At 37.3% G+C, this 23,921-nt stretch overlaps 1 protein-coding gene across 2 annotated transcripts; it reads left to right on the top strand.

Annotated features, from left to right (window-relative positions):
- Positions 1-2,694: 2,694 nt before the first annotated feature.
- On the top strand, positions 2,695-22,891 carry MIX23 (mitochondrial matrix import factor 23; the record flags this gene model as incomplete). 2 transcript variants are annotated; one of them, XM_084232208.1, is made up of 5 exons in its annotated part: positions 2,695-2,745; positions 8,819-8,944; positions 15,081-15,227; positions 19,054-19,113; positions 22,841-22,891. In XM_084232208.1, the coding sequence occupies 5 exons, from the start codon at positions 2,695-2,697 to the stop codon at positions 22,889-22,891; spliced, it is 435 nt and encodes a 144-aa protein (XP_084088334.1). The 2 variants fall into 2 exon arrangements, with proteins under 2 accessions (XP_084088334.1, XP_084088335.1); XM_084232209.1 differs by lacking the exon at positions 8,819-8,944.
- Between the last annotated feature and the right edge of the window lie 1,030 nt (positions 22,892-23,921).

Here is a 23,921-nt window from a genome sequence, read left to right as displayed (position 1 = left end):
CCTGGACAAGTGATTTAACACTCTGACCTATGAGTCATTTGTAAAATAGAGAGAAGATAAGGCTTACCTGAGAGGGCTGCTATGAAAGGTCAATCAAGTAAAATAGTGTTTGTGATTAGCAATAAAATGGTCAGAAGTAGGTTAAAGGGAGCAGATCATTTGAAATTGACCCACCCAAACTATTCAGAGATCAAATATTTAGAGATCATGTGAAAACTGTTGCTCATATAAGTCCTTAGTTTATCTATGAATAAAGGAACCTGTTCTTAGGTTGCTAAAGAATTTAAACGTGATTGCATGCCCAACAGTGAAGTTCTTAAACACCAAAAGTCTGCAAAGGGGCTTTGTAATCTTTCTTAAGGCGAGATGAAATACTTGCACACACTCAATCTTAGTTCCTATGTAGTCAAAGTCCCCTTCACTCAGTTTTTTTGTGGCACAAATCATTCACTCACTTGCCCTATTGAAAAGCTGTTTAACAGTTAATGGAATGTATACCAAAAAATTTAGGCACATTAGCTCAACAAAGATGAACAGTGTCAATGAAGTTAATCTCTTTTAGTGGGGGGAGATATTTGTTTTAAAGGATATAAATAATATTCTCCAGTTTATAGGATGTTTTCCAGTGTATTGTTCAAGGGAACACAACATAAATCAGGCAAAGGGTAGCTTGAAAGAAAAATTACTTCGTTTACAATGCATTGTACGTTATTTCATTAGCCAGTTTAAAATCTGAATTAACTTTTAATGTGATACCACAGAACATAAGTTCAATTACACCTTATTCTGACTCATAAAGGTGACCAAAAAGGAAGATCTGCCTGGGTGACTAAAAAAGAGCCAAGAAAAACCAAAGAAGGCCCAGTAAGCTGACTCCAAATACCCATTACACAAATGTCTACTAGGAAAACCAACTGGGTAACATAACACTTTGCTCCAAGAATCTCAAAACACTGAACTGTAGAATTGTTTACATGCAGGCCCTATTTTCAGAACACAACTGCTATTGAGGTGAAACCTTAAACCCCTTACCTAGTAGGACACTGGATTGGTAAGAAACCCTACATTTTCTCTTGAGAGTAGGAATAAACTCTCGAGATGACGCGAGGAAGGGGAAGAAAGAAGGGTGTCTCAGGGCTAGTAGTAGCATAACAGATGACAAAGGTAAGAGGGGGAAGCTGCATCACCCAGGCAACGGGGAGCTCTGGGGATGCTAAGTGTATTAAGAACCGAGCTGGGCGGAGCTGTGGAAGGGGGGGGGGGGAGAGTAGGGGAACCTTAAGTTGGATGTGAGCCAGGTGCGATGGTCCTTCCCAGCTGGCCCGTGTCTGCTAGTCAGCTGCTCGCTCACTTCTTGCTCTCTCCGGTTACTACCACCAAGGGGTAGAATCCTGAGCACCAGAGTGAAGCGTTGGGTGAGCCAAGCGATTCACCCGGGGCCAGGGGAAGCGCAGGGTCCCGGCACCCCAGCATCCGAGATACCTCTCCGCCCTCCCCCGGCACGACCCGCGTCTCACCCGCCAGCAGGCGGAGGGTCCCCATTGCCGCCTACTTCGTCGGCCCAGACGGCTCCCTGGCGTCGGCGGTGACGCGGAGGAGCTCAAAGTCACCGAGCGCCGCGGTGAGAAACGTGAGGGCAGCGGCAGGCGGGTCTTGTAGGACGTGTGGGCGGAGCTAGCGGGTCGTGCGGGACGCGCCTGCGTGTGGGCGGGACGTGCCAGACGCACGGGTCGTGTGGGACGTGCGTGACGCGCGGAAGGTGAGGGCGGATGGCCCTAACCTGGCGCGCCGGCTGGGGCTCGGCCCGAGGGCTGTCCCCCCGCGCGCGCGCCTCGGCTTGCTCTGTGGCGTCTGCTTAACGCGGGCCTTGACAGTAGAATTCGCGGTTCCTAGCAAACCACTCGTCTAAGTAGAACTTTTGTGAACTGCAGAGTCCGGAGATCACCCGGCCTAGATAAAGGAGTATTTCACTGCACGGCTCTGCCTGTGATATTGAGAAATTGCACGTGTGCCTTTACAGAAACACACATAAATGGGCTCCTAGGGTGCATCACTTAATGACTTGGGAGGACCTCAGGTTCCTCGGAGAAATTAGTATGTATTCTCCCCACTATGCTTTCCACTTAGCTATTTTAATAAAACTAAACATTTTCGCCACTAAGCACCTTACTCAACACTTAGCCACTTAGCCACCAACACGGCCAGAAATGTTCTTTTTTCCCTTGACATCTCTTTTGGTCCCAAATTCGTAACGAACAAAGGCGCCTCTGCTCTAGGGACTGGAGGCAGGGAACGGAATAGGAGGCTTCAAGAAAATCTCTTCTCTAGAAAGGTCCTTGTCGAGCCACCTGGTTGGTGTGATATGGAAATTGTTTCTCCTTTTTTGTAAGAAAAGGGGACTGGAGTAAAACGATCCCTTCAAGTTCTGGCATTATTCGATCCAAGCATCTGGGCCAGTTTTAGGAGAACACATTGAAAGAGCAGGAGTGAAAATTACCAGGGTTACAGGATTCGACAGACAGACAGACAGACAGACATCTATACAAATGGGGCGGTGGGGGGAAGATCTGGGAAAGAAAACTCGGCTCTGCTTTCTCGCTGACTCCCCTCGGCATATTATTTGGTCAGGCTGCGCGGCAGACACCTTTGCCTCGCGGGGATTGGCTCGCGGTGGGGGCCTAGCGTTCGTCCAATATGGCGGCGCCCAGTGGCGGTGTGAACTGTGAGGAGTTCGCCGAGTTCCAGGTGATGGGATTTTCCTCATATTGCAGACTTATCCTTACTTTTGTCCCCGAACCCTGTTCTCTGCTCTGGCCTGGGGGGAGAGTGTGGACCAGTTGTGGAAGAAGCGGGCAATTCAAGGCTTATTTTTCGAGCCATTGGAGGTCATGGGGGGCGCGGGCTTGGCGTTAAGGAGTGAGGCTCCCGAGTGGGGGTCATGGTTCTTCCAGAGCCTCCTAGGCCTTGAGTAACCACATCGGGAAACCCCGGGTGGTTCTGCGGTGGTGAAACCGAGCTCGGGTCCGGTGGATAGGGATTGTAACAGTCTTGAATTCAATCCCTAGCCTCTGTCATACCCCTCCAACTTTAAAGTTAGCATTTGTAGGCGAGAAGAAAGTGAAGGAGATCGATCTACCTGACGACAAAACAAAAAACTCGGTGTAAGTTTTACTATTTTGATGGGAAGAAGATTTGGAGCCTTGGAGGGGCATTTCAGTCTAGTACCTATTGGCAGTGTACTGCCTTTCTAACCATTAAAGAAAAGGTAACACTTGAGAAAAAGGCTGTTTCTTGTATATATTCAAACACCAGACTTCTAGGGCTAATTATTAATCCATAAAATGAAGAACAGGGGTCTGGATTTTTACCAAGTTGTTGTGAAAGCTGTCTGTTCCAATGTAGGCGTGAGTGTGCAGCTGTCGATAATAAGAATTTAAAAATGAATTAAAAGATCATGGCCGTACAAATGTGTTTTTAACTAAAGATATTGAAAAGTCATTTAAGGTGTTATTGACCTGTCTGTAGGAAGCTTTGTGTTTTGACCATTGTTTTGTAGGGAATCTTCACAGACTAGTTATTTCACAAACATCATTTAGCCAAAAGAAGTTTAGCTTCCTACCATCATTTGCACCCTTTTCGCTAAAGCTTCTTTCTTAGTTTACATCAGTACAACAGCAACCGACTTCAGATGTGTGATCAGAGTGCCCAACAAATACAAACACTTACAAAAATCCTAAGTAGGATAACAAAAAGACTGTTCAATTCTAAAACAAATTATGAAGTTAACTGGTGCATTTATTGCCTTGGTCTTGTTACTATGATTTTACTTGAGTTGACGAACTCAGATAATTCAGTAATGATAACCTTAAAATTTATGGAGAAAAGCCCTTGAGCTAATCACTGTAATTATTGAATCTCTAAAACCAGATTTCAAAAGCTCTCATAGCTGCTTAAGCATTTGGCTGTGCTTAAAGAAAATGATTTTCCTTTTGGAATGTCAGATAAGATGTTATAAGTAGAGTAAAAGCTAAACTGTCTTGCAAAACCATTCTGTTCACAGAGAGAATATAAGGACACAGATAATAAACTTAGTCTAGTTAGTGAAACCTTTGAGAAGTTTTTATGTAGTTTCTCTAGCACTTTTCCAAATATGTAATTTATAATGGAGAACACCCCAGCTTAAAAATCAGATCGGTTTTCAAGAGCTGGCTTGGCAGGTCGTTTAACATCATAAATGAGTACAAGAACATTTGCTTCTTTTGACTCAGAGGTACAGAACAATGTAAGTGAAGTACTGTAAAAATGTATGACATGTAGGTTTAGATGAGCTTGGTAAAATTATAAAATGTAGTTAACTGGCATACTCAGAAATTATTGGTTTTTAAACCTATGAAACCATTACATTTTGTGTGGGTATATAATCTAATTGTGAAAACACTACAATGAATACTGTGGAAGAGAAACAGGATCATGTACTTCCTTTATAAAGATTAGGTGCATTCCCCCGCCCCAGAATGTTATGAAAATATTGAAACACTACAGGAAAGTTGAAAAAAATTGTACACTTGCACTTCCAGGACTTAGCACTCCTGGAAAATATCCCTCATCCAATTGAACTCATGTATTTATCAGCTAGATTCTATAGTTATTTGCTGTATTTACTTTATCACATATCTGTTTTTCAGTTTACCCATCGATTCACCTTTTATTTTTTTTATGTTTCAAAATAAGTTATAAGCATCCCTACTCTACCCTTCAGCATTTTACCATGCTTATGATTAACTAGAGTTCAGTATTTTACTTTCTCTGTAAAATCTGCATACAGTGAAAAGCACAAATCTAAAGCTCCTCGTCCAATTGAGTTTTGACTTTTATATACATATGTAGTGCAAACCTTCATTAACATAAAGAATGATACCATCACTTGCAAAATTTTCCTCATACCCCTTTCAATTCCTGTCTGTATCCTTTCTCCTACTCCCCTCTTGTAACTACTATTCTGACTTTGTTCTATATTATGCGTGCTTTGTAGTTTAAGAGTTTTAAAAATTTTTAATTTTGCAATTTTTACTTTCCCATTATAAAAGTTGACTTAGCACTCCTGGAAAATATCCTGTTTTCAAAATGAGATAAAATTCAGAAAAAAAGTTTAAAATTGAGGGTCGGGAATCCCATTGTAACATTTAACAGCAAAAATTTATGGATATTGTATTAGTCTGTTTGGGCTGCCATAACAAATAGCACAGACTGGATGTAAGCTTAAACAATCAAAATTGTTTTTTTGCAGCTCTGTTTTTTTGCAGGCTTGAAGTCCAAGATCAGGGTCCTGTTGGTTTAGGTTCTGATTAGGTCTCTCTTCCTGCTTTGCAGATTGCCACTATTGTTCTGTACTCACATGGTCTTTATACACAGAGGGAGAGCGAGCTCCCGTGTCTTTCCCATAGACACCTGTTCTATGGGATTAGAGCTTCACCCTTATGACTTCATTTTACCTTAACCTATCTCTATTACCTCTGAACTTGTATGCCTTTTTGTGTATGATGTCTGCTTAGGGGCATCTTCCTTTTACCTTCTTGATGAATTTGTGTGAGAGAGAATATGCTATTGGAGCTAGACATCAGATATTCAGTCAGTAATTGATTTTGAGTTGTATGATAATTAGGTACAGACTATTATTTTGTATCATTCCCTAGGAATGATACAAATGATTTAATGACAACACTTTTGTACCTGCACGAACCTTAATTTGCTCCCTATCTGTGAGGGTCATCCAAGCTTTCCTTTAGACTTTGGAGTCTAACGTAAAGAATAGTGTGCCTACTGAGGTAGTTTATAGTTCTTTTCCTTCTCCCTTTGCAATTTTGAAAATTTTCCTGTTATCTTTAGCTTTTCTGTGAACATTTAAGACTATAGTTTATAGTTCTCAGCAATTCCTATACATAGTCAGTTTAAAGAGTGTTCAATTTTCTCAAATTCAATACTATCCAAAAGAACTTCTGTGATAGGAGAAATACCTGCTGGCCAATGTGGTAGCCACTGGCAACATGTGTCTCTTCAGTACTTGAAATGTGGCTCTCAACTAAGGAACTAAATTTAAAATTTATTTCAAATAATCTTATGGGTAGTTTATCATATTAAAAACCAAGTTCTAGATCATATGTTAATGATTCTTTAGAATTTATGTATTTGATGATTTACATTTGTAGATACCATTGATAGGCTGTAGCTGATTGCTCTGTTACTGACTTAATGCAGATAAATTCCCATTGCTGTATAAAGAACTTGATAGTATGTTCAAATTGTTTTATTGGAGGGGTCTATGGCTACATAGCTAATGATCAAATTTAAAAACTGGTTAAAGTTCAGAGTAAAGAACTCTAGGGCATGTCAAGCTACATAATGTTTCGTCAATGATGAAACTATCAGTGATGATACTACTGACAAAGAAAGGTACAAGAAGAGATGAGTCAGTGAGTTGAACTGGTTTTAGACCTGATGTTTGCCTGTGTTTCATTTATCTAAATTATGCACCTCCTATAAGGTATTTTACTTCTGAATTGAGATTAGAAAAGGCCAGTAAATTGCTAATTAAAAAAATCAGGCTGGGGGCCTCCCCAGTGGCACAGCGGTTGAGTGCTGGGTTGCGAAGCTGCCCACGGCCTCTGCGGCGCCGGTTCAATCCCCAGCTGCTCCCCGGCCACCGGAGGAGGGTCCCACATGGCGCGCAGACCTCTCCTGCCGTCCGCTGCTCCCCTCAGCAGTGTACTTTGGTTCTTCTGCCTGCTCTGCTCCCCGCTCTGGCTCTGGTGAATTCTCTCACCCTCCTGCGCTTCTGACTGTACCCAGTGCTTGTATAAATAAATAAATAAATGAATGAATGAATGAATGAATGAATGAATAAATGAATAAATGAATAAATAAAATAAATCTTAAAAAAAAATCAGGCTGATAGGAACAAAATCTAAACTGTAAACTTAGACTGAATGGCCTAGTTGGTTATTATAATTGGAAACAATATAGATGTTCATTAATGAGTGGTAAAATAAGCTGTGATACCTCCAGGGGGTAGAAAATATATGTAGCTATTATAAATGTCTTCAGGCATATTTAGTAACAATAGCAAAACACTCATTGTATAATGACATACAGCAGGACTTTAAAATGTTACATTGTACCTCCATTTTACAAAGGTATTCAGAGATAAATAGAAAAAAATTAAAGGGGCATGTTCAATTATTGATAATGGCTAACTGGATGAGTTCTTTAAATTTTTTTCTAATTTTAAAAAATGAATGTATAATACTTTAGTCACAATAAATGTTTTTATTTTAACAAATGGATAAAGAAAAATGAAAGAGGTGCTCTAAGTCGTGGAATTTTAAGTTTGACAAAGGAAAGCGTTCTGTTGATAGAGATCAAGCAAAGTTGTGTTTAACACAATATGCAGTGTCAGTGTCTTAGATGTTTTCAGTAATAAGTGTATTTCTAGTATTAAATGTTTCTATTTTCCTGATGATTTTTCAGTAATCATGGATTTGGGAGAGTTAGTTGTTTTTTTCACAGGAGCATGTAAACTTTAACATTTTCTGAAGTTTATGCTCTCTGGAGACAGAATCTAGTGATACCTAGCCTTTTTTTTGTCATAAGTAAAAAAAAAAGTACCCTAGTCCAAATGTGGGGGAAAGGGACTGTGCCTTATAGGTCTGCTCACCAATCTTTCTAAATCTCTGACCCTTTGGTTACTTTCCCCGTTTTTCAAACGGGGAAATCCTTGGGAAATGTGAGGTAGGATTACTAAGAAAAGGTAAAACTAATTCCCACTTGTTCTGTGAGCAAGACAACTGGGAAGAGATTTTCATTTTTTCTCTAGCAGTATGTTTTGTCTTAACTTATTTTTGTTATGAAATTAATACATAAACCAAATATAAACTGAAGACCTAAAAGGGTACAGATTAATTTCTGCAAGTTAACCACAACTGGTAGTTTCTTGTATATATGTTTCCAAAAGTTTTCTACCTAGCATCACCTTTTAAAGATAGAGAAAGAGGGGTAAAGCAAGCAATTACACTGATTATTTTTGGAGAATATGTGACAATCAAGTTCAGTGGCACCCTTTGTTGACTATATACTGCAGATGGAAAGAGCCTGCAATGTTTGACAAGTGGGGTTTTTAAATGAATAAAACAATTTTTACCTTTGTTAACCTTCTAAGTAAAGTTAGTGGGGAAGCTGACATGTTTATTTGGAAATAGCAGAGAATTGCAGTTCAGGGTACCCAGATTTAGGCAGAGGGAGGGATCCAAGTTTCCGGGTTCTCATAGAGGGAAAAAGAAGGATGAGGTAATGATCAGATGCAGAAGTCACAAGGTAAAAATGGTCAGATGGAGGGGTCACAAAGTAAAAGTTGGTAAAAGTTCTGTTGGTCAGTCCTTTCAAATGCAATATTCTTGTTCTTGTTGGCTTCTTGGAGCGTTGGTAGTTTGGCCCAGTTCAAGAGTCAGATCCCATTTAAAGTAGGTGGCTTTCTCCAGTCCTATTTTAATATGGCTCCAGTGATGTCACTTCTCATGGCCTTACACTGGACCCAAGAAAATAGAGTTGGTGCCCACTGTTAAAATTACTGTTTCATATTCCACCTGTCATGATAAAAATAAAAATAAAGGTTTTCCTGTGGCAGCACTGTATTGGCATGGTTTCCCCACTCCTGACTTAAAGAGTTGTAATATATCCAAAGCTTTACTTTTTGTTCAAATGCTTCTTTTTTTTATCACTTAACTTTTCCATTCAGGTTATTATTTTTTATTTTAAATATATATAGGAATTACTCAAGGTGATGAGGACGATTGATGACAGAATAGTACATGAATTAAACACAACGGTTCCAACAGCTTCCTTTGCAGGGAAAATTGATGCCAGCCAAACCTGTAAACAACTTTATGAGTCTGTAAGTGTATCTTTTGAGTCTTTCTTTTGTACTTCTTTTGTGGCTTTCTTTGCAGGTAAAATAAGAAATCATTTGATATATAATTAAACTGGATACAGCTACAAACCAAAGAAATTAAAGAAAACATGTCATCATGTGCACAAGTCTGAAGACATGGTTGTAAGAAATGATAGCAGTTGTTTTTTGCCCCCCTCGTGGGCAGCCTTTAACTTAAGGAAAGTTTAGGTACAAAGAAATAAAGGAGAAAGTGAAATAGAGGAACAAGAGGAAGTGATTCAAAAGAATCAACCCTAGGTACTCCAGATAGCTGATATAAGAATGAAAACCCTTCACATCTATTATAGCTTCTTTCTTTCCTTACTCATCATGAAGGAGAATAGAAGCAGTTGGCAGGAGGGAGAGAAGAAAAGCCATAGATTAATTGTCCTTTCCTAGGACTTTGGCTTCTTTTGCTTTATTTCTTTTTAGTTTCCAAAAGCAGAAGGAAATAATGATGTAGTTAAATATTTTTACAGAATTATATCTTTTCATAAATTTGGGAACTAAAGTTTTCCTTTCTTAGGGTATAGCACAAGATTATTTGGATTCATAGTCTTATAAAGAAAATATTACTGGGCCTCCGTGGTGGTGCAGCAGGTTGAGCATAGTGCTGTGAAGCTGTCCGCAGCCTCTGCAGTGCCGGTTCAATTCCCGGATGGCCAGGAAGATACCCACATGGCACAGCAGACCTCTCCTGTCTCACCCATTGCTCCCCCCAGCAGTGTATTTCAGTCAGTCTGTCTGATCTGTTCCCCACTCTGTCTCTGGTGAATCCTCTTACCCTCCCACACCTCTGACCTGTACTCCAGCTCTTGGATAAATAAATAAAATCTTAAAAGAAAAGAAAGTATTACCTAACACCTAAAGTTCATTTCTCAATTATGAAAAAGGAATCATTTTGATATTTATATCTGTTGAATTTAGAACATTAACTGTAGATACTTTCTGCTTTTATATTATTTTATTAGTGGTCAGGTAATTTTTATGACTTGAGAAAATCTCAAGGTTGCGGACTTCAATGAAAACAATCCAGTATTGAAGTAGAGAATGTGGTCTATGTCCTCATTTATTCCGAGGTTGTTTGATAGTTCACTTAGTGTCTTGAGGTAGCTCTATTGAAGGAACTAGATATTTATGGTCACTTCCCCCAATGCCCATGTCATCTATAATCTATTCAATTGCTTCCGTTTACAGCTTATCTACCTAGAAGTTTGTAGTATAATGATTAACACCATGGATTCCAGATCTATTTTAAATCTCACCTCTGCTGCTTCCTAAGTGGGTGGCCTTGAACAAGTTCTATAATCTCTGCCTCAGCTTATTTGTTTAATGGTGTCATAATAGTACCTACTACTTAGAGTTATTAGAGGTTTAATTGAGTTAAAGTGCTTATTATACTAAATGTTTTATATATAAATGCTGGCTGCTTCTGCTATTGTTATTATTTGTTACTCCTGGTTAAAAGGAGTACATACTAAAGCCTTACATACTAAATTGGAGATCTTTCTGCTTTGGAAATCATTGTGTTTGGATTTTCTCTGTCTATATCCTAAATGGATCCAACAAAGTGAACATCATATAAAGGATTGTTATGTATTTTTGCATCAGGTAATTAACCTGCGGCAGAATGTTCATGCCATTAAGTACCATGAGTTCCCTTAAATATTGTCTTGGTTAAGAAATGGAATTCTGTGAAACATCCAGGTTGTTCATGGTTACCCCAATTTATTTTAGTCCCTAACTTTTCCTTCTGTAGCCAAGGCATGAATAATTGTGCTCTGTAGTGATAATACTTCTTCATAGATGATCTGCAAAGTTATTTTGAAGCCTAATTTTAGAAATTCTAAATCTTAAATGTGTACTATTAGTAAAAATTTAAAAATTTCAATGAAATCCCCTTATTAAAGCATACTCCCTTCAATCTGAAATTTTTCTAACTTCACATTGTTTATTCCCAAGATACGAAGCAGTTGGCAGGAGGGAGAGAAATCAACATTGAACAAGAAAAAGTTTATGAGCATGAAACAATGCTTAACAAATGCAAAACAGTTACTGGTGCCATAGTGATTAATTTAGAGTAGTATTTCTTTAATGTAATAAAACTTTTGGTATATATGTTTAAATGAATGCTTCCCCTTACATCCTTTTGTCAGGAGTTCTGGAGGAAGATTTAAAACACAAAAAATACCATGAAAGAAACTTAATAATTTTTAGTTTGTTTTTAATGATGATTAAACTAAAGGTTATTTCAGGTTTCCAAATGAAATGATGTTTGGGAAATGAGAATATGAAGTTAATTTAGAGTCAACCTTTCTTCTAGACAGAAAAGCACCAAAAAACTACAATCAGGAGAACTGCCGACTTTATATAGTCCTTGAAGGCAAAAAGCATTGTTTTATTTATTTGTTTACTTGTTTTTTCAGGTTTATAACTTACTGTATAAATTATCATATGACTTGAAATTAGCTTCTCCAGGCATGGGTACTGAACAGATGGGCTACAGTTTAGAATCTCTTTATGTTGCTTTCACAGCTAGAGTCATAAAGTATAAGACCAGCAAAGTAATTCCTCTTTATAGGTAGAAATTCATTCTACCCATGCAAGCAAGTATAAGAGTTGAAATACTTTTGATACCAGTGAAGTGGAATAGGGTATCAGTTTCTGGACCTGCCATGATTTCAATTTTGTGGAATGCACAAATCCCATCAAAAACATTGTTTTAAATAACGGATCAAGGAAAAAAGACAAAACTAGCAGACAACTATAAATCAGAGACATTCAGCAGGGGAGGAGGAGGGGAAGGGAAAAGCACAAGTGACTAGTAATGGTGCACAGGTGACTTAGTGGTGGGAATTTTACGGGGACTACACCTGAAAGGAGAAATCAAACATTGTACAAAAATGAACAATGATGTAAAATATGTATGTGTACATATATATTCACATACATATGTGCACACACACATATATACACACATATATAAATATTTAAAAAAATTAAAAAGCATGGTTTTAAAATAATGATTGAGGGGCCTCCCTGGTGGCGCAGGCATTGAGCGCAGCGCTGTGAAGCTGTCCACAGCCTCTGCAGTGCCGGTTCAATCTACGCCGGCCTCGGAGCAACCCACATGGCCAGCAGACCTCTCCTGCCTCGCCCGCTGCTCCCCTCAGTAGTATATTTCGTCAGTCTGCCTGTTCTGTTCCCTGCTCTGTCTCTGGTGACTCCTCTCACCCTCCCGCGCAACTGGCCTGGACCCCGGTTCTTGAATAAATAAAAATAAATAAAAAATAAAAATAAAATAATGATTGAAAGATAGTAGGTGAAAATTTTAGACCAAAAGAAATCCTTAAAGCTCAGGTAAAGTAAAACTGAGAGACGTTTTAGATGCAACCGCTTTAGGTTACCTTTTGAATCATTCTTCTGGCCCACCCCAAATGCCTTCAAGTTGGGTACTTGCATATCAGAAATAATTCTCATGTGATCAAATCCTTGAGCATATATATATTATCAGTGAACTAAGCCTGGTTTAGTGCTACATTTTTCTCTAGTAGGCTTACGTTCTGTTTTCTTTTTAAAGCATATGTATTTTTAAGATTTTTATTTATTTATTTTGCATAGAACTGAGGTATAGGCCAGAGGTGCGGAGGGCAGGGAGAGGATTTACCAGAGACAGTGGGGAGCAGATCAGGAGGATCTACTGAAATATACTGCTAAAGGGAGCAGTGGGTGAGACAGGAGAGGTCTGCTGCACCATATGGCTTAGCTCCCTGGCTGAGGCTCAAACTCAGGCTGTCATGGTGGGCCTTCGAGGTTGTAGTGCTTATGTAATGCAGTATGCTTATGTAATGCAGTATGCTTATGTAATGCAGTCTATTAGTTATCAAAAGTCCTCATTTCTTTGACATACTTGTACTGGAGTCCATGCATATTCCTTTTGCATATGCCACTTTGTTCTGAATTTTATTGAAGGCTAGTCATGCAAACCATACTTAGTAAGTGATAACACAGAGTAGAAGATGATTTTTGTAGTAATTTCTGTCCATATAGAAGTGGGTTCCCAGTGGAGCTCATTTGAAGGCATGGTAGGCAAGTGTATCCATAGGAACGGGACCTGGTTAAAGAGGGAAATAGTGAGGAAAGCCCAACCAAGGAAGACAGCTTTGTGGTGAGAGAGACTAAAAGTAAAGTACTGAACATTTCAATAAAGTATACACAATTTGAATTTTCCTTTTTGAAATTTTTTCTATACATATAGAAAAATAATATTGTGACAGATTTCCAATTGCTACTAGTGCTATTTCACAAATTGCTGGGGTGGGGGGGTAGACAATAGCTAAGTGATGAGCATCTGATATCGGAGCTGTGGATCAAGTCATGTTTCCCTTAAATTTTAGAGGTAGAAAGAATATCAGAGTTTATTTATTCATAATCTATCTAGCTTAATAAAAGAGGAAAATGAAGCCTGGAAAAGCAAATTATTTAATCAGTCTCAAACTGTTACTGGGAGAGCTTAATTCTGAGGAGTTAGCTTTTATTCTGTTTTAGGAAAAGTAGTTCCCTAACTTCAGTCTCCCCTTTAATTTTCTGTAATTGTACCTAAAGGAGTGAACAAGTAACAGAAGGAGCATATTAGGCAATGAAATATGGACCTTGAGCGACTGCCTTTGTGAATCTTAAATGGTACAATGGAAAAAGCTAGCATTGGAGAAATTTACTATAGATGAAGTTAAAGTGTATTGGGCAGTTTAAAATTTTACTCTGTTCACTTGGATACAATTTATAATTAATGCACTTTTAATTTTACAGTCAAGAAACTCACGGGCCTCCCCTGGTGGCGCAGCGGTTGAACGCTGGGCTGTGAGGCTGCCCGCACGGCGCCGGTTCGTTCCCCGGCCGCTGGCGAGGGTCCCACAAAAAAAAAAAAGAAAGAAAGAAAGAAAGAAACGCAAAGGTTTATTCTTTCCTGGTGTATATTAGACCAGAGATTCTTAACTGCAGGATTCCAATATAACTCAAGAGATGTATTTTACGTAACTTATTTTGAAGAATACTTATAGAATAGTTAGGTTATCCCTATTATAACTGTTACTAATGTAGCATTAAAATATTCTTCAGGAGGAGGAAGGAATGATACTACAAGATTACATGGGACAAGTTAACATTTAAATTTTAGCTGGAGGTAAACCTAAGTACCATTGCCTGGTACTTAAAAGTCATGTTATAATGACAAGTACATATTATATTAGTATTACTGCTTTTCCTCTCCTCCAGGTTTTTGCAGTGTCATCAAAATTTGGCTATTTTCATGGAACCGTATTTTAAAACTTGACTATCAGACTTTGTGAATCAAATCAGAAAGCAGATGACAGCTGTTGTATTAGATTTGTTACATTAACATGAAAGTTAGTAAAAAATTATTCTGTCAGGTATCCATTCTTTGAATTATGACATATATTGATGTAACCAAGATATGTGTATCATGTGCAGTTTTTCCTTGTTAATTATTAAACTTTAAAAATCTTGGCCAGGATTCTGCCTTTCATAGGTAAATGTAACATTCTTTGTTCTTCTTCACTGTAACCGAGGCTTCTCTGCATTTCTTAGTTTATAATTTCTTCTACATGGTTACATTGCACATGATGACAGCATGGGCCTATAAAAAGTATGAAAGGTCGAAAAAAGAGGAAAAACCAACAGGAAGTTGCTCAGAAGGTACTTGAGAGTGGGTGTCAGGTAGAGGAGGAACACATGGATGTATTGATGGGGAGAGGAGAGGGGTGCAGGGAAAAGGAGACTGCAATCAATGGAAAGTCTGGTGCTGAGAGTGCAGTGGGAGGAGTAGGAGCATTGGGAGCAGACCGAGGAAGAAGACGCAGAGTTCCCACCTCCCCCGTCAGGGTGCTTCCTTTGGGCTGGTTCTAAGTGATTTAGCCAATTCTACAATGTTCTCTTCCATAGAGTAGGTTTTTAAAAATTCTTTTAGAAAATTCTAAATACCTCTAATCTAAAAATAAAACTTTTTTAAAAAACAAGTTAGGGAGTACAGTGTCACATCTCAACATGTGATTTTTCTCTTTTCATTCCTTTTTTCTTTTAGTTGATGGAGGCTCATGCCAGTAGGGACAGAGTTATAAAAAATTGTATAGCTCAGACCTCATCAGTAGTAAAACACCTCCGAGAAGAGAGAGAAAAGAATTTGGATGATTTAACGTTATTAAAGCAACTTAGAAAAGAACAGACAAAGGTAAGTTCTCTGCTTCTGCGGTGAAGTTTTTCCTAACTTAGCCTTCAAAGTGAAGGCAGTTTTTAATATGAAAAGTTTAAAGTAGATTAATTTTTTTTTAAAAAGGACCAGGATATTAATACTTCATTTTTAGTGACCTTTATTTTATTACATTAGACATTAATTGGTAAGTTAATGTGTATGTCATAATGTAATAATGATGTGCTTTGTAGCAGCTTTAGCAAAAATAAGCATGTAATCATTTTTCATTCCTTTATATATTTTATTAAAGAGAAAAGGATTAACACAGAACAATACCACATCAGGAAATTAGGGAAATCGCATCTATATCTACTTTTTGAAGCTTGACTTGAGAAGAAACGTTGCTTTAATGGTATTTGTATTTTGAAGGTTTTACTTCTGGTTTCATTCTGTAGAAATCTACTGAAATGTAACAGAAATTTAGCTTAAGGCTATAACCCTTTACAGTCATAAAAATATAGTACTATTTTAATATAATCAGATACACTAGAACCTCATTATAATTTGCCCCCAGTACATCCCCCCACTAGATTGATATAATTTTAAGTTTACAGAAAATTTTCAAGGATAGTATAAGAACTCCCATGCACCCTTTATCTACAAGTCACCTATTATTTATTTCGTCCCACCTGCTATGCAATCCTTTCCACCATTCCTTCTCCCTCCTTCCTCTTTTGCCCTGTCTTCCTCTTCCCTGCTCCTCCATGTACACATTTTTCCCCCAGAACCATTTTGAGCATATCTTAGGCAACTGTATTCTTCACTCCCCCACACACATTGGTATTTCCTAGAACAAGGGTTTTTCCTTCCATGATTACTGTGCAATGATCAAAATCATGTCTGTACTTTAAGATGGCCCAGTAGGTTATTGAAAATACAATGTGGGATACAAAGTTTGCCCATTAATTAGTAGATGTGACCAGCCTCTAAAAAGGGAACCTATCTCAAGCCTTTGTCCTTGTAGCTGCACACAGGTGAGTATGTGTTTTCTGCCACTGTTGGTTCAGTATTTCCCAGTGAATATAGTATTCTCCCACTGTGTTTCTGCTCTTTGTTCATTACTGCTGTCAGCCCTATATCCCCTACCTGTTCGTTTATCAGGGAGTAGTGGGTTCTGCAGAAGGTGAACATAGGCTGTACTGGTTATCTTACCCTACCCTTGACATTTATAAAAGCCTTTGGATAATTTATATAAAATTGCTTAAAATCTAGTCACTTTTGGATGTTGGATTTTAATAGATTCTTGAAGTCACTGATAAAGGAAACTGCAGAGCAGGGCTGTTAAATTAGAAAATGAAAAATCACTATTTGCAATTAAGCCAAACAAAAAACAGTAACTCTTGTTAGTGGAGAGCAAAGTTCAAAAATCACTGAGTATTTGCTCAGCCCTCTTTTTAGGGCCCAGAGAGAGTGTACCAATCATTTGCAGGCAGGTTTTAGAAACCAGTCAGTGAATTAAGAAAGGCTTTCTTACCTGTTAATGTGCAGGAATAGAGGGTAACTATAGGAGTACTTAAACAAATTAGGAAACTTATAAGTTGAAGATTAGAGAATCAGAAAGAGATGGCTCTCAGAGATGTTCCAGCTCTGGCTCTTCTTTTTCCATATGAAGCAACTGAGATTCAGAGATACTAAGTGACACCTCCAATGTCACAAGCTAGTGAGTGATAGAACTGGGACTTTAACCCATCTCTTTTGACTCTGGGTTCAGTCATTGTTTTTAAAAACATTGAGTTGTGACTAATTAAATTCTGATTACGTCCTTACTAAATCCTTAAATCAGAGACTGCACATTCCTTGCCGGAACTAAATAGTTGATACTGCCTGTTAGTAGCCTTTGTGGAGAAATTTACCTGTTGAAGACCTAAAGTCTCGGAAATATCTGAGAGGTAGCATTTTGTTAGTGGCACTGAAATTGTATTAGAAGTTGGCTGTAATATCTGCAAGAAAGAAAAAAGCAGGAATTGTAAAGACAGATAGCTCTAAGGAAATAAATCTGATTTATTGCTCATGTCTTTTTTTAGTTTGTAAAGTGGCTTTGACATTTAATAATTTATGTTTTTTTTGAGAGGGTGAGGATTAAACTAATGTATATAAAAGCTAGCATATTGACTTTTACAGAGTCAATACAAAACAGCCTTTTTCTTTTCCTGCTCTCTGGGACTTCATATTTGTTACCTTAGTCTTTTTTAGATGTCCCCCAATCATAAACTGTTACCTTTGTTTGTTTACTTAAAGGGGTGGAGGGAAGCTCACAGTCTTCTCTGGCAGTGCATTCCCATTTTTGGACAGATACAGTTGTTGAAAGATTTCCTTATATATTGTGAAAATCTGCCTCCCTCTAACATATCATTACTACTTCCCTCTGGAACTGTATAGGATAAGTCTTAACCCATTTATACATGACATCCTTTTAAATTTGACAGTAGTTATGAATTATCTTAGTGGCATGTTGTGACCCTATTCTTTGAAGATGTTATTTCTTTGGCAGTAAGTGCAGGTTTTGACAGAACAATGAGGCTTTAATAGTTTCTGGCCTATGTAGGTGATTAAAGTATGAGACCAAAGTTGCTTTGATTTAAGGGGTAAACTTCTCTAGGCTGTTACTATTCCACAGTGACCAAATGTCAGAAATAGTTCTTTCCAGCTTTCTACAGTGTCAATTCCATGTACCTGAGTCTAGGAGTAGAGTTTTCAGGGATCTCTTGGGCCAGTAACAAGTTACAGTCTTAACATTACATGCACATTACTCAAACCTCCTGCCCGAGTTACACTCCTCGCTGTTCAGATTTTTTGGCCTGAGTCCCAGACTCATGGTTGCCTAGCTTTCTGGCATTTGTCCTCCAATCTCCTGCCTGGGTCTTGACTTTTGGCCTGGTTTTATCTCAGCCTGTAGTTCATGATTTCTATCTTAATTTTCTTGAGTACTTAAGAAACTAGCTAGCATTTTTCTCCTTTCTCTCTGATCACAAGTAACTACGAGTGTGATGGATCCTGCCATCTAGGTCTGGCAGTAGGATTGACTACTTTTCTGATGTAGTAATTAGGGTAATAGTTATAAAGAAAGTTAGAAAGGCCTCAGCATTTTTAGCTCCAGACCTCTGGCTGGCTATACAGTTAAGTAAGGTATAGGGAACTTAAGATGCTTTCCAGAGGCTTGGACTTTCTTTACCCTCTTTTTTTCCCCTGATTTTTTTTTCTCTATTCAGTCAGATTGCCACTTCTCCTTTTTATTCTTCTGTGCTGTCGTTGCAGATCCATTTTGTAAGATTAACTCCTAGAACTGGAATTATTGATGCTAGAATATCTGAATTTGTATTTTTGATAAATTTTACCAAATTGCTGTCTATTGAGGTTGCAACAGATTATGTTCCCACTAAATATGTGCATAAGTATATCTTTTCCCATGCACTCACTAATGTTACATTTTATCAGACTTTATTAAAATTTTTTGTCACATTATGGCTTTATTTGCATTTCTTTATAGTAAGTAGGATTTTGCATTTAAACATGTTTATTGGCCATTTATATTTCTTCTGTGATCCACCTGGCCATTTTAGCTCTTTAAAAACTTTCAAAGTGATTATAATATGCAACAAAGATTGAGAACCATGGTGTTGTAAGAGTTAACAATTGATTAGAAAAAATAAAAAGACACTGTAAAAGAAGACTCTAAATTCTAATGGAGGTAATTCCATTAACAGAAAAGCAGGAGAAACAGCTGGTTTTGTTGGAAAAACATAATAGTTTGCTTTTAACTTTTAACATTAAAGTTTTCATAACTTGTTTTTATTTTTCCTTACAGTTGAAATGGATGCAATCAGAACTGAATGTTGAAGAAGTGGTAAATGACAGGAGCTGGAAGGTATAAAATATGTTGATTTTCAGAGAGAACTAGAAGGAAAACTGAAATGGCAAGGGGAAACTTAGGGAGGCGTCCCTTGAGGCCCCAGAATACTAGCAAAAGTTCACTTATAAACAGCTGAAGGTTTTAACTGTGGCATAAAGTGGTGGTGGGGGTGGGTTCTGGTGGTGGTTAGCCTCTGGATAGAGCCATTTTTTGGATGCTATTATTTTTTAACTTTTTGTTCTGATATAACTTCTTATAGAAAAATTGCAAGAGTAGTTCAAAGAATGCCAGGTGGCATTAACTAGATTTCCTTGATGCTTAGTTTCCCTGTTTGCTTTACCCTTCTTTCTCTATAGCTCTTAAAACTTTTAAAATAAAATTTTATTACCATTGGTTTACAATACTGTTTAAATTTCTGCAGTGCAGATCCACACCTCCCTATGAGCATATGCCTCCCCTCACCCATCACAAAGTTCTATTATCATTCTCTGTCAAATTGACCACCTCTCCCCTTTCTTGTCCCTGCTCTTCTCCCCCTCTGAAATCCACTGTATTTTTTAGGGTCTAAGAGTTGTTTTTATTGTGTTTTGATAGTTTGTTCACTTTGGTTATTTCCACATATGAGAGAAACCATCTAGTAATTTTCACTTTCTGACTTATTTTGCTTAATTTGCATAGTTCCATGTGCATTGTTAAAAAAAGAAGGGTAAGATTTTATCTGTCTTTTAATAGCTGAATAATATTCCATTGAGTGTATATGCCACACTTCTTTATCTGGTCATCTATCAATTGTTTGTTTCCATGTCTTGGAACTATGAATAATGCTAGAGAAATACCTAGGAATGGTATCATTGAATCATATTCTCATATTTAGTTTTTTTTGAGTAATCTCCATATTATTTTCCATAACGGCTGCACTAATTTACAATCCCACCAATGTTGTACAAGATTTCCTATTTCTCCACACTCTTGCCAGCACTTTGTCCCCCCAGTTTTTTGATATATGCCATTCTCACAGATGTGAGGTGATTTCTCATTGTGGTTTTGATGTGAATTTCTGCAGTAATAAATGAAACTAAGCCTTTTTCATTTCACAGTCATGTGGTAAGATTATGGTATCATAATTGGAGATATTTTTTATGCCTCCTAATACCAATTTAATATTTAGAGTTATTACTCTAGTTAATTCAGAATCTTCAATGCGGTTATTGTTAAAATTAAATTTTCTGAGCTCAGTTATTTTTCACAAATGTTCCTATCATTAGCTACCCTTCACATTTACTTTTATTCTAATATCTGATGGAAATTTTTTTGTATATAGCTTTATTGGTATCTAATAATGGGACTTACTATGGCTCCTAGAGTCATATGACTCTTACTACCACTTGAATGTTCTGGTTAGCAATTAGACTGGGGGACTAGGATCCCAGGACTTTACATGTAGTCAAAAATCACAAAACTCTTTTTCTGAAAAAGTTTATATACCCCTCTAAAAGTTCAAAGATTTACAAAGCACAAAATTTGTTAAATTTGAAAGAATGAACTGAAAATTCTGTTTTCTCCTTTGAAATTAACCGATGGAATGGCATTAAATCCAGAGAGAGGTTAACTGAACCAAAAACTAGAATGTGCCAACTCACCGGGCCATGAATAAATTGCAAAATACAAACTAATTTTTGTATTTCGCTTTATAACATTTCTTCATCCTATTCTCTTTTTCAACATTTCCTATACCTTCTCTTTCCACCAATAAGAAGTTTGCTACTTGAAAGATTTTGGCAATATTTGTCCATTATGGTCTCTGAAGAGATATTTACTCTTGGGGTGGAATGGAGGAGGGTTATAATGAACATCTAGTTTGAAAAACCATGTCCAGAAGTTGGAAAACCAGGAAACAGTTTTGGATTTGATAGTAAAAGTTTTAAAGAAAATGTTCATCCATTCTATAGAAAGTGAGACTCCCTAACTTGTCCTTAAAAGAAGAAATGTAGCTATGGTACAGCGGGCCACTAAAAGTGGTTAGGAAGGCATTTAGGAAAAGTATGTAGAGAGGCTCCACAAAAAGATATCATTCCAGTGAGTGTGTTAGGGCCACTAATGGAAGCCTCCTTTGAGCATTGGGAGCTTCAAGGAAATTCCAGGGCTGGAAACTGACATGAGTTGAACTATAAAGAAGAACGAGCAAGAAAGAGTCTATGTCATTTTTACATGTTTTCTTTTAGTTTTAATACCAGAACCTTAAAAGCTACCTATGTAGTTCTTTTTTTTTTTTTATGATCATCCACAGAGGCCAACTTTTTTTTTTTTTTTTTAACTTGTAAAAAATTTAAAAATGATTTGCAACTTACATCTTGAAGTCTGAGGGTAAATTCTGAAATTCTTTGATATTTTTTATAACTTTTTTTTAAAGATTTATTTATTTATGCATACCAGAGCTGAGGTGCAGGCCAGAGGCATGGGGGGTTGTGAGGAGTCACTAGATACAGAGTGGGGAACAGAACAGGCAGACTGACTGAAACACACTGCTAAGGGGAGCAGTAGGCAAGACAAGAGAGGTCTGCTACACCATGTGGGTCACCTCCCTGGTTGGGGATCGACCTGGTTCTGCAATTGCTGTGGATAGCTTCATAGTGTGGTGTCTTAACCCCTTCGCCACCAGGGATGCCCATTTGTAACTTTATTAATGGAACACTCAATTTCTAGATATATGATTAATTTTTTTTAATATTATAGGGCATACAGTAAAAAATGCTAACTCTTGTCTTTCAGCCACCTCATTTCCCTTCCCTCTGAAAAGATGTATATACTTTCAGATGTTTGTATCTTTTTAAATTTTATGTTTTTGTATGATTGTATGTATGTATACACACACACACACAGATTTCCCTTGGAAATGTATTGTCCACATTTGTTTTTCCTCTTACTGTATCTTGGAGAACTTTTCAATCAGAACCTAGTTTCCTTCTTATTTTTTATGCTTATATTATATTCCATTGCAAATAGATGGCTCTGTTTTCTCAAACGGGATTAAAGATTTGGATATAAGATCCAAAACCGTAAAATACATACAAGGAAACATAAGTCACAAGCTCCTGGATATCTACTGCTGAGATGTCTTTGGGGACTTGACTCCTATGGCAAAGGAAAAAAAACAGATTTTTATTGAGGGGAGTTCTGTAATGATGGAACTTGATCATAGAACATTCTGTTGACATTTATTTTGTTTATTTTTTTTAGGAAGTAGGTTAATAGAACAAAAAATATATTTAAATTTAATATATAGAATATACACAATTTAACAAAGAAACTGACCTCTCTTCCGGTATACCTACTTGTGAGAAGGATCTGGCACTCATTTTAAAAAGCACAGCAGTTACCCTAAATAAAACATATGCTATAAAAGGGCAAAAAACTTTGTCTTAAACTTATTTTAGATTTTTTTCCTAATTGTCAAAAAAATGTCCAGAATATATGTTCATGAACTAGCTTATGATGATTTTTCCTTGAGTAATTTAAATTTTACTGGCATATTGAAATTGTTAATAAATGGGTATCAAGGCCTTCTGTGTTCTTTGTGCTCTTAGCACTAGTAAGTCAGTTTGACCCATGAGGAAACTTCTGTTTCCTAAATCTATTGTCCTGGGAAAAAATGGTATCCTCCCAACCAATGCCAAATGTAATTTAGTTCTAGGCCTGTTTATACAGGATGACTTGACTACTTTTGTTTGTTTAAACATCTCAGGTGTTTAATGAACGCTGCCGAATTCACTTCAAACCTCCAAAGAATGAATAAGAGGATACTGCTTTTAAAAGGACCGAATCATCTCAGAAGAGCAAAGAATGACAGACATTGGCAAGGTGGACATCCTAGAATGATTTCTGAGCCAACAGTCCAAGACATTTGGTTGATTTCAGCCCTACTTAACCAAGACCTCAAGTATAAATAATTCTGATAATTATGGAGAAATCAACTGCTATTTTATACTGATTCTGTAAAAAAGAAAAGATGTTTTATAACTATTAAAATAATTTTCTGACTCAGTGTACATATTTATTTGATTGTTTTACAGATTGAGATAATAGGTCTTGAAAGAGTTTGAATATAATCTCAATATCTGATTTGATTTGTATTGTGCCTTTTTTGATTTTTATAATTTATTGTCATGGACATGAACTTTTTTGGCCATTGGCAATTTTACCCCTTTATATATTTTTGTGGGTTTATTGCTTTTAAGTAATACTTAAAATCTTAAATACTGTCCAAAGAAAGTTTGTCTCAGTACTGTATTTTCATCTGCATAAACTGAATTTGAGTGTAATATATTGCCTGGACAGTATTTCCATGGACAATGAAAATGGTAACAGTAAAACAAATTCAGAAAAGGAGATAAAAAGATGGTTTACAGAATATTCAAATGAGTCATTCCTGTAATTGTAGCATTTCATCATTGCAAAAAACACATTTTAATAAGCATGATTGGATTACTGTTGCGCTTAATTTATTACTGCAATTTAGCAGCTTAAAATCATACCTCTTTATTATAGTCCCATAGATCAGATGTTCAGGCAAACTTGACTGGGTTCTCTGCTTAGGCTATCAACAGGCTGAAATCAAGTCAGTCCAGTAGTCTCTTGACTGGGAGGAATCTGCTTCTAAACTCATTCAGTTGGCAGAATTCCTTGGGGCTGTAAGACTGAAGTCCCCATTTTTTTCTGGGCTACTCTGCTGCTGGAAGCCACCCATATTTTTTGACTTGCCCCCCCCCCCATCCCTCTTCAAGCTAACAACAGTCTGGAATCCTTCCAATTCTTGGAACCTTACT

The sequence above is a fragment of the Talpa europaea genome, assembly GCF_964194135.1.
Source record: "Talpa europaea genome assembly, chromosome: 4".
NCBI lineage: Eukaryota > Metazoa > Chordata > Mammalia > Eulipotyphla > Talpidae > Talpa > Talpa europaea.
Note: the sequence above shows the minus strand (reverse complement) of the source record. Positions and strands in the feature narration are given on the sequence as shown.